The following is a 10,864-nucleotide window of genomic DNA, read 5'->3' as shown; positions in this document are numbered from 1 at the left end:
TTCCTAGAATGAAGGAATTTGCTTGATTTTTAGCCACAATCCAACTGCACCCAAGTTTCTTTTTTGCATTCCCATGTATGACCATTTCCTATACCTCTTTAAAAACATTCCACCTACTAGTTTTCATGTAAACTATTAACAACATTATATAAGGAGTAACCATATTAGGTTTAGATTAAAGCTTTAATGTGTTGCATGTTGTGCCATTTCCAAATTTCTATGAATTTTGTAGGGTCAAAGAAAAGCTCCCCATAAAGTAACACCAGGTTCTATTGGAATTTTGTTGATGAATTTGTGTGCCCACATGACCAAGGAAGTTGCTCATGGATCCATAGTGCACAATTCTAGGTTTGATGTGATAATCCTTACTCATGTAAATAAAATACTACAACCACTTATCAAATAGGCGTGCATGGCAGCATACAACAAGAGTGCGGATGAAGGTGACACGATTCACATTATGCCTAGAATGATGAATTTATTTAAAGAGTGGTAGACACTCCTTACCATTTATATGCATGGAATATCCAATAATTATTGTATTCCATGACACAAGATCTCATTTAAGCATTCTGTCAAACACATTGCATGTAATCTTTATGCATCCACATTTTTCATACATGGCTAAAATAATGTTTCCCACAAAATCATTGACTCTAGGTCCCTATTTAATAAAATCTTTGTGAATATTCTCACCTTTTTTTAGACTAGACAAGTTGATACATAGGAAAATGACACTAATTTTCATACCTGTTTGATTCATGGAGTAAAAGATCTTCAGAACCTATTCGCTACAACCATGATAAAAAAAACCCTAGATATCATTGGTGTCCCATATTTTGCATTTCATTGAGGCACTTACTCAAAGTGTTTCAATGGCTCATCTATAAGACCATTCTATGCATTACAAAATCTATGAAACCATGACACTCTATCAAACCAAATCTTGGCTAAGCATTTTGTCAAATGCATTTCGTGCATCCTCTAAACTCTCACATTTTGCATACATATCAATAAGGGCATTCCTTATGAATACATCAAATTGAAATCCGCTAATAATATTTTCTTGGTGTAGTTCCTTCCTACTTTAAGATCTCCCAAGTTCACACAGGCTGGGAGAGCGCTAGCAAAGGTAATTTGATCAATTTTGAATCATTTCACAAAATAATTAAACCCACAACTTGTATAAGCAATAATCATCACATTTCATGACACTAAATTTTCTTTTATCATTTCATTCAATGTCCAACAAGTGTAATTACAAAAAATAACAATAATTAATCTAGGCTTCAGTCATTTCCCGATCAAAAAACTTAAAGTAAATTCTTAAATTTTATTTTATGATTATATATAAATTAAATTGGAAATTAAATTAAACTAAAAAATAATTAGTAATTGAAACATAAAAATAAAAATTATGAATAATTGTAAGTATGTTTAAATTATTTAATAGTTTTGAATGCTATTGTAATAATATATTAAGCATACTTGTATAGAGATGAGCTTATGTGTATGTAATAGATTTGTAACCAAATTCATGGAGAACATTAAGAAATTATCTCATTTCTTTGAGAAATCCAAATCCCTAAGTCTCTATGGCACTCCCCTAGCAATGAAACCTTGTAAAAACCAAATGCAAGAAATGTGACTGATGTTTCAATTTTAGGGTTTTTATTAGGCTAAGATGTTTGATAAGTAAATAAATGCATTTTATTTTTTATTTTTTACTTGGGAGAATAAGGCTCTATAAAATAATTTGAATAATATTTATGATAATTTTTAATTAAAATAATAATTTTATTTATTAAATTAAATAAAATAAATACTTTATTTAATTTTATTATTATTTCATTCAATAGCCATGTTATGATAGTACAAATATTTTAGCATAACTTAATATAAGGTTTGTGAAGGCTATGTTGGGCACCTTAATTTCAATACCATGCTCCTAAATAAAAAATTTAAAATAATATCTCAATAACTTCCCTCCAATGATGCTCACTTTCCATGACCATCACAAAATTCTTAACTAAAAATTAATCAACAATACCCCATGTGTATGATGTCATAAAATTATCAAAGATATACTAATAATAGGTTACTATATGATCTTAGAGGTTACAAATTTCCTTATACAAATGTCTCATACCCTATTTAAGAATCCCAATATAAAATAAATATTTTAATATATCTGTAACCCTACTTAATAAACTTTCAATATCAAATCATGTAATGAAGAATAGTGTAGTGACAATCTAATCAATAATTAAACAAATCATAATTTAGTTGATGATCAACATCATAATGTTTTTTCTAAAAGTAGCAATCAATGATCATTTTAATAAGTTCCTTTTGTTACTTCACTATCCTTAAAATGACGTTGAAAGAGGGTAGGAGAAGTTGAGGAAATTGATATGATTGTGTTGCAACATATACATCATTATCCTAAAATTATCTAATGTTAGTGTAAAAAAAAAAAAAATCATTCATTTAGCCATCTTTGTCTCAATGACTAATTATTTAAAGTCATTTATTTGCCCATTTATTTAGTCATTTTAATTCATTTGACCTTATGGCTATACCTGATGACCAAATTAGTCATTCATTTAATCATTTATACTTTTGAATTGCAAAAGATTAGTAGAATTTGATCACTTTTAGTTACATGATTAAAATGTTTAGTCACGTGGTCATTTATTTTCCCAAATTCTACTAGTGTCCTCAAGGAAATCAGTTCTACTTCTATTTCTTTGATTTCAAAAAAACAAATTGGTGCCTCTTTCTTCAATGACTTTAGACCTATTATCTTATCCAACTCTATCTATAAAGGGTTCTCTAAAGTGATGATTTTGCATCTTCTTCTTTTTTATCTCACTAGTATCTAAGAAGAAAAATGGTTTTGTGTTAGGTCATCAAATCATGGATTCCATTATCAAAGTGCATAAGGTTATCCATTATACTGAATGTTCTAGAATTCCTAGTTTCCTTCTTAAACAATATTTTTCTAAGGCGTATGAGTGTGTGGACTAGGATTTTCTGCTCAAAATTCTAAATCCTTTTGGGCTCTATGATCATTTTCTCTAGCTTATTTTGACCTCTTTGGTAGTAGTTCTTGTGCATGGTTCTTCTTTGAGCTTTTTTAATCCTTTTAGAGGATAAAGATAGGTAGATCCCATTTCTCTAATTCTTGTCACTTTAATGGCTGAATCTCTTAGCCATCTCTAGAAATCTATTGTTGCTTTAGGTTTGCTATAGGGATTGAAACCTTCCTTTGAGGATATAATCTTCTTTGATGAATAGTTTGTAGATAATACTAAACTATAATGGGAGAGGCTTCTCTAAAGGAGGTTCTAGAGTTAAAAAAATATTCTTCACTCTTATACCTTGAGTACTGGACAATTGATTAACTGGGAGAAAAGCTCAATTTTTTTCATTAATGCTCTTGTCAAAACAAAAAGGAAAATGGGCATAATTTTGGATTTCCAGATTAGTACTTTGCTAGAAACATACCTTGGTATGCCTCTTGGTACAAATCCCCCTAAATCTTTTTGGGCCTCTTTGGTTGACAAATTCCATAAGAAGCTCTTTGGTTGGAAAGGATCACTTCTAAGTCAAGTTTGTAAACTTCAACTAGTCAACTCTACTCTTCAAATAATTGAGTATGCTTTGAGTTTTTTTAAAATTTTACGTGAGTTCCAATATTCCATTGAAATAATCCGAAAATAAATTCTATGGTTGGGGGTGGAAGAAAAGAAACGTCTTATCCTTGACACCTAGGACAAGGTTTGTAAACCTAAAAAGAGTGGTGGTCTTGGTTTCAAATCTTTGAAATCTATGAGCTTAGCCTTTATGGACAAATAAGTTTGGAGGATTATGATGAGAAGAAAGATTGAGATAGTATAATGATGAGTAAATATTTAAAATACCTCACCTCTTTTGGGAATTTCCTTTCTACTGGGGATATGATGTTGGGTTTAGGTTATGTCTTCTAGAAGGGCACACTAGTAGAAATTTGACAAATAAATTACCATGTAGCGAAAAATTTTAGTCACAATACTAAAAAATTTAGTCACATGACTAAAAGTGATCAAATTCTAGCAATATTTTTCTATTTATAAGTATAAGTGACTAAATAAATGACTAATTTGGTCATCAGGTAAAATAATAAGGTTAGACAAAGATAAGTGTCTCAATAATTGATCAAATAAATGACTAAAATTTTGGTCACTAGTAATTAGTCACCCAAACAAATGACTAATTGAATGATCGATCATTTTTAAAATATGTATACATTCTTTAACATTTTTGTAGCCTTTATTATCTATAAACTCTTGAAGAAAATAAAAACTCTCCATGTACTCAAAAGACAACTTGAGGTCTATCTCTGCATATAAATAGATTAATTATCAATTAAGTATTTTGTAATCTCAACATATAATTTTCTATTAATCACATTAACATTATGTAATAATCATTTTTATGAAATATAACATTATTTATTATAATTACATTTAATATATTTTAGCATACAAAAAATAGAGAGAACCATAATTTAATAAAGCTTAAACATTGAAATAAAATGATTTAATTAAAAAAAAAAATTATGGTTCAAATTATGAAGCTCTCACATATTTTACTATGGGAACCAAAATATCTGACAAAGTATCTTAGCCTAGTAGAATTTGGCAAAATAAATGACTACATATATGTTAAATTAAATCAATTATTATAGATAATTTATTTTATAAATTGAATTATAATATTTGATAATAATAAAAAATGATTTTAAATGGCCCAAACCTAGATTAATTATTTTTATTTATTGTAATTAATTATTTTTGTGTTAAGAAAATTCAAGCCCAAGACCTCCCACATGCTCTTGCCTGATATTTGATAAATATAATGTTTCTATTGAATACTATTATAACATATAAAATCTATTTACTATTTTTGGCACATGAGTTGTTCAACAAAATGTATAATTAAAAAGATGAACAACTAACATTATTTATTGATTTATTTAAGTTAATATGAAATTAAAGTTTCTAATAACCACACTTTATAAATACAAATTACAAATTTAGTTTTACTCAAACTTTCTTATAACCATATTTTGTAATTGTAAACAAATCTTTTGAATATAAATCTTAGAATCTGTAAAGTTTCTAATTGTGTATCATTATTTCTATTATAAATCTTTAATATATATTATGTTTCTAATTGTGAGTAAGTATTTCTATTATAAATTTAAAAAATCTACTAAATTTTTTATACTAATATTGAATTATTTTATTTATTCAAAAATTTCATGTTGATTTACTTACTAAAACTTATATTTTATATTTTCTTAATAAATATAAATTTAAACATGAAGTTTCCTTTTCATTTTAAATATCAACTTAAAAAATAACTTATTAGAGATCCTTTAAAGTTTCATTTGTATTATTATTAATTAATTTAATTTTATCTTAAATTAAATTTTAATAACCATTGTTTCTAATTCTAAAATAAATAATTACATTCTAATTACATTGTATTCTTTCCCATTAAAATACCACAAAAATCACAATGGGGAAACTTCAAATAAGACTCAAACCCTAAAATGACTTTACTCTCTCATTTTTAATTTCTAATTAGCTTGTTGGACACCGACTATTTCTAGGGTTCGAATGAGAAATTGAAAACAAGTCATTTCTCTTGGGTGCGGCCTTCTAGATTTGCGATTATGAGTGCAATTCTTCATAGAGTTTTGAAGCTTTGTTTTAAGCCTTCAGGAATATATCAGAATCATCTTTTCCCTACATAGGTAAGATTCTTTTTGTTGACCTTTGGTATTTTTCGTTTTCTATATCTTAAACCTCTGTAATGTCTCATTAGAGATGTTATAAGGATTTATATTCATTTTCTATCTATGAATACATGCAAGTGACATTCCACTTTATTGTCACCCATGGAACGATCAAATAAAACAGAGAAATGTTCTTTATATCTCCATGGGGACATGATTGAGAGTTTTTAAATATTTTTGTCTCTCTTGACATACATTCAAGGATATCTTTCTATAACGGGGTTCAAACCTTAATGTTTGCAGGTTGCATGGATGGTAACTAGGGCTACTTTTTTTTTCTTAATTACCATGGTGAGTATTTATTTATTTTCTTTGTTCTAACCTTTTGATATATATATTTTTTTGGATATCAATCCTAAACCCTTGAGTGGTTTTGTGCTTTTAAAGAATAAAAATTTGTTATTCAGAGTATTTAAAATCCTTAGATGATTTTCAAAAAATTCTAAAAAATCACATAGATGTAAAGACAACACATTAATTTCTCAAATTTGATTCTGGATGTAGATATTTGAATCTTGGATGAGGCTTTACTTTTTCTTTACTTTATTCCTCTCTACAACATTTTTAATTTCTAAAATTTCTATCCCAACATGGTTGTGGTCTCCTACTACGAACAAAGGTTTTCTAATGTGGATCTTTTAATTCTAGGTATCCTCAATATCTTTATTTAGTGACATTGTCTTTCTTCCATATATCTACACTTGTGTGGATTAAGATCTTCATGCTATGCCTTAATGGACATATTATGTATAGTTGAATTTGATTATTGTATGTGTCTATTATTTTTATTAGTTCAATATTCAATGCTATTCTTTATGAGATAAATGTGTTCTTATTCTATCTTTTGAATTAATTATATATTTTAAATTAAAAAAATTAATAGCACTTGTCCATAGCTGATTATCATGACTAATTTTTAAACTAATATGATTTAAGTATTCCTATAGCCTTTTGAATTTTTCCTCTGAAATTATTATTTTCTATAAATTCTATACTTTCCTATGTTTCGATAACACTTTATCAAACTCATGGTACAATATGTCTTTATACGTCTATTTTTTATAGTTATAACACGAAAAATTGACATATTTATTTATCCTCTATGATTAATTGTTGTCTCTCTTTCTTGTTAATGAAGTATTCTATCATTTATCCATGTAAATTTTGTTTATTTTGTATAATTCTTATCAGTTCCATTAACTCTGATAACTAGTTATTTTTTCACTTGTATTTTATCTACTAGAAAAGAAAGAAGAAATATGATCTTGACCATATGTATGATCATCTATAAAAGTGAATTGTAAGTTTAGTAGATGTTTCTTAAGGGGTTGGAGATTTTTTTGTAGTGTGATTCACTATATGGTTCTTCTAGGTTGGCACTAGTAGATGGGTAACCTTCATTGGGAAGTATGTTTTGACTAAAGCATTTTTTTCTAAAGAAGGGGGGAGACATGAAAAGGAAGGGCTTTGTAAAAGGTCCAATCTTCTTTTACAATTAAGTCATCTACAATTGAGTAATTTTTTTTGTTTATATATATAGACACACACACACACACACACACACACACACACACACACACACACACACACACACAGATATATCCTATAATCTATAGCCCTCTTCTTGTTCTGTTCACTCCCTTCAATTCTAGCTATTGATCCCCATCCATTCTATCAACATCTTAAACAACAGTTTGCCAAAAAGTAGGGTATAAATTATTTTGATCTACAAGTTGGAATTTGGTAGCATAGGAATATAACTGCACCCTAAACAAGTTGGGCTTGGGAAGGGCACTCGGATGGGTTAGAGGTTGTTTCTCTTGCTACATCCACATTATTTAAAGATCCTATGGCTGCTCAAGTATTAGATCTTTTTCTTTGGGTTTCTTGCAAAACAAATGAAGAAGGGGAAAAAGGGCCACAAAGTTGTGCAAATTCTTTTATGAAGCATACAATTAATATGAATGTTGTAACTCATCTTGCAGTAGTTCAATACCTAATTTTTTCCAAGCTTTTAGGGGCTATGAATTTTCCAATGTTGAGCTTAATGTGATTGTGAAAAAGTTGTGTCAATTAAAGAATAAAGAAGAGTGTCTTAATCCTTTTTGGTTTTCTAAAATTTTCTTAGAGTCAAAAGTTGCCGGAGTAATTTTATTGCAGGAAATATTTGAAAGTTTTGGTATTGATTGGATGATAGTTTCATCTTATGCATTGCATGAAGAAGTGATTGATGAAATTATAGAGATAACATGTATTGAGTATGTTTATGCTCCTAACATTGGGAGGAGCTCAATTATCATTCTTGAATGGAAATTCAATAACAAGAAAAAGATAAAATCTGACATGAATTCTGTACAATTAGCAAAGGTCATCATCTCAATTTGGGAAATTTGGTGACTTGGATTTTTTTTCCTTCATGCTTATGTATCATAAAATTCTAGCTTCCAAAGCAGACTAGACTATACATTATGGATTAGACAATAAATTATGGACTAGTAGTTCTCCTTTTATTCTCTCAAAACTGGAAATGGAAGCTCACTTGAATTTTTTTGGATACAACACTTAGATTTTTATCAAAGTGATAAAAATATCTCTAATTTTTTAATCTTTTAGCTCTACAATATTTAACAAGAGCTTATGGAAGGATTACAAAGAAAAAGAAAGATGGTCAAGACAACTTTTGTTTGGCAGGTTTACCAATAGATGGGAATAATATTGAATTGATCGAATCTGTTATTCTTTTGCATGGCAATGGCTTGCATATCAATAATAAAGGCTATCATAAACATTCATATTATCTCATCAAGAACTATTTAGACCTTCATGGCTATAGTACTTTCAAGATAGAGACTATTGCTTTGCTTGAGAGATATCACAAAAATAAGTTTCCAAGTCATAAGCATAATTACTTTGCAAAGCTTCCACCCGAGGGACAAAAGAAAGTTAAAGAACTTATAACTACCATTTCCATTTTTGTTGCATTAGATCATAGTAACTTAAGTGCAATTTAGGAGGTCAATGTCATGTATGACAATAGTGCATATACACTTATAAGTGTTTGTTGAATGATATTCAATTTTGTTCATTTTAGGGTTGCCATATTTTTGAAGATATGATGGTCCAATTCTATTTGAGACTATCATGGTGAACCTCAATTTTCCTTTTTAAAAATAGGATATTTATATGATTTAAATTCCTTTAATTTTATAAGAAAATGTTGTGTAGCCAGCGGTTTTGAATCTCAATCACTAGCCTAGTAGAAGTTTCTATAAACTTTAATTATGTTAAAAAAGCTAAATATATTTTCCACAAGCATCTACAACCTTCATATTTTTAATTTATTATGAAAAATGATGAATTTACATAATGATGACTTCAAAAAAATTTATTTATAGCATTCCTTGTACATAGAAAAGCGTAGACAATAAATTATATTATATTATGTCAGTAGTACACATTTATGTCAACAGAGGCTCTACAAACACTTCACTCCCTTGAGAGTTATTAGGATACTTCATGTTCAATACAAACTAAAATTTAATGGTTAACAATGCATATAGAATACTAAGTTTTTGGTTATTTTTATCCCTTCATTGAGAAAACTACACGCAGAATGCCATCTATTACAGAGTTGTAGACATATTAATATTGATAATTACATAGAACTTATACATAGTGCATGTTAATTGTGACATTAACATAGGATCCAATTCCTTTTCAGACCACTTTTATCCACTAAAATAATTCCAATCTTCCATTAGTTACTCTACAGTATCAAAATTCATCAAGCTACCAAAACAGTAAAGAATGACCAGTGTGAGTCACCGATAATTAGTATGTTTATCAGAGTCAAAGTTATATCAAAATGTTTTACACAAGGTGGTTTGTAAATTAGATGAACACTCCTAGGGTAAAACATAAGAAGGCATGTAGATTCGACCCCTCTTAGGCTCAGAATATTCTTATCTATAAGATTGTAGTAGAAAGAAGATCTACTAGATCACAACCTTCTTGTTCCTTTACTATTTGATTTACTTGAAGATTTTTCTATTGTTAATTGTTTAACTCAACCACCCTTGATAGGAGGCATAAGTTTTTTTGTTTCTATTTGTTTTCCTTTCTTGAAACTTAACATCGGGTTCTATATAAAATGTTATCCAAGAACACCACAAAAACTTCCTCTAGAGAGGGAGATTTTTCAAAATCCCTTGAAAGAAGCCTTGATAGAAAATCCTTGATAAGTCTATAAACTAATTTATACTTTTCAGTTTGGAAATCTAGCTATACATGTTTTACAGCGTCAAATATTGCTTCAATAAATTCTCCTTGAAATGATAACAAACAAATCAAGAGGGCATGTAGAAGGTTACGAACACCCCACACAATAACCTTTTCTAAAGATGTGTCAGCCAATACTTGAAGAGAAAAATATGTAGGGATACCCACTATATGTGATAAATGTTTACAATTTTCTACATGCTCACTAACCAAAATCAACTAATTTCAAGAATTTATCACTAGTTAAAGAATGTTCTTTGGTTTTATATCCCTATGAATAATTCCCATTTCATGGAAGTATTTAATCACAACAATCAATTATTTGAATAATTTTTTTTTCTTAATGCTCTAAGTAGAATCCATTCGTAGACATTAAGTCAAGTAAGCACCCTCTAAAATGCAGCGTGACAATATTTGGATGTTCAAAAAGGTCTTACATAATTTCCACTTCCAAGTGGACATTTTCCTCCTCATTTTTGGGCAATGTCTTGCATGCCAGCTCTTCTCTAGTGGACTTGTTCTTGCATAATCTGACAACACCGAATTACCTTTTCCCAACTCTTGACCCATATAATAATCATAATCAATCCTTTTCTTCCCACCAAGATGAGTATCAACACAACATACTTTTCTCTTTAACAACTGAATATCTTTTCCACAAGCATTTGTAAGCGCAGTTACAACATTCATATTAATTGTATGCTTCAACTTTTAGGAACTAGTAACTTGAATTTTTGA

At 28.8% G+C, this 10,864-nt stretch overlaps 1 protein-coding gene across 1 annotated transcript; it reads left to right on the top strand.

The window, feature by feature from the left end:
- The first annotated feature begins 412 nt into the window (after window positions 1-412).
- On the top strand, window positions 413-8,859 carry LOC149563136 (uncharacterized). Its single transcript, XM_089828074.1, has 3 exons — window positions 413-443; window positions 7,977-8,099; window positions 8,540-8,859. The coding sequence occupies exons 1-3, from the start codon at window positions 413-415 to the stop codon at window positions 8,857-8,859; spliced, it is 474 nt and encodes a 157-aa protein (XP_089684200.1).
- Window positions 8,860-10,864: the final 2,005 nt, after the last annotated feature.

This window comes from Cupressus sempervirens, chromosome 4 (assembly GCF_028749045.1).
Source record: "Cupressus sempervirens isolate cs-2001-9-10 chromosome 4, ASM2874904v1, whole genome shotgun sequence".
NCBI lineage: Eukaryota > Viridiplantae > Streptophyta > Pinopsida > Cupressales > Cupressaceae > Cupressus > Cupressus sempervirens.
Note: the sequence above shows the minus strand (reverse complement) of the source record. Positions and strands in the feature narration are given on the sequence as shown.

Excerpts from the sequence above, each read along its gene's own strand:
- LOC149563136 (XM_089828074.1), top strand. The coding sequence starts at position 413 with ATGGCAGCATACAACAAGAGTGCGGATGAAG. Across the intron at positions 444-7,976 it reads CAACAAGAGTGCGGATGAAG|AGTCAAAAGTTGCCGGAGTA; the intron begins GTGACACGATTC and ends AAATTTTCTTAG. Across the intron at positions 8,100-8,539 it reads TGAAATTATAGAGATAACAT|GTTTACCAATAGATGGGAAT; the intron begins GTATTGAGTATG and ends TTTGTTTGGCAG.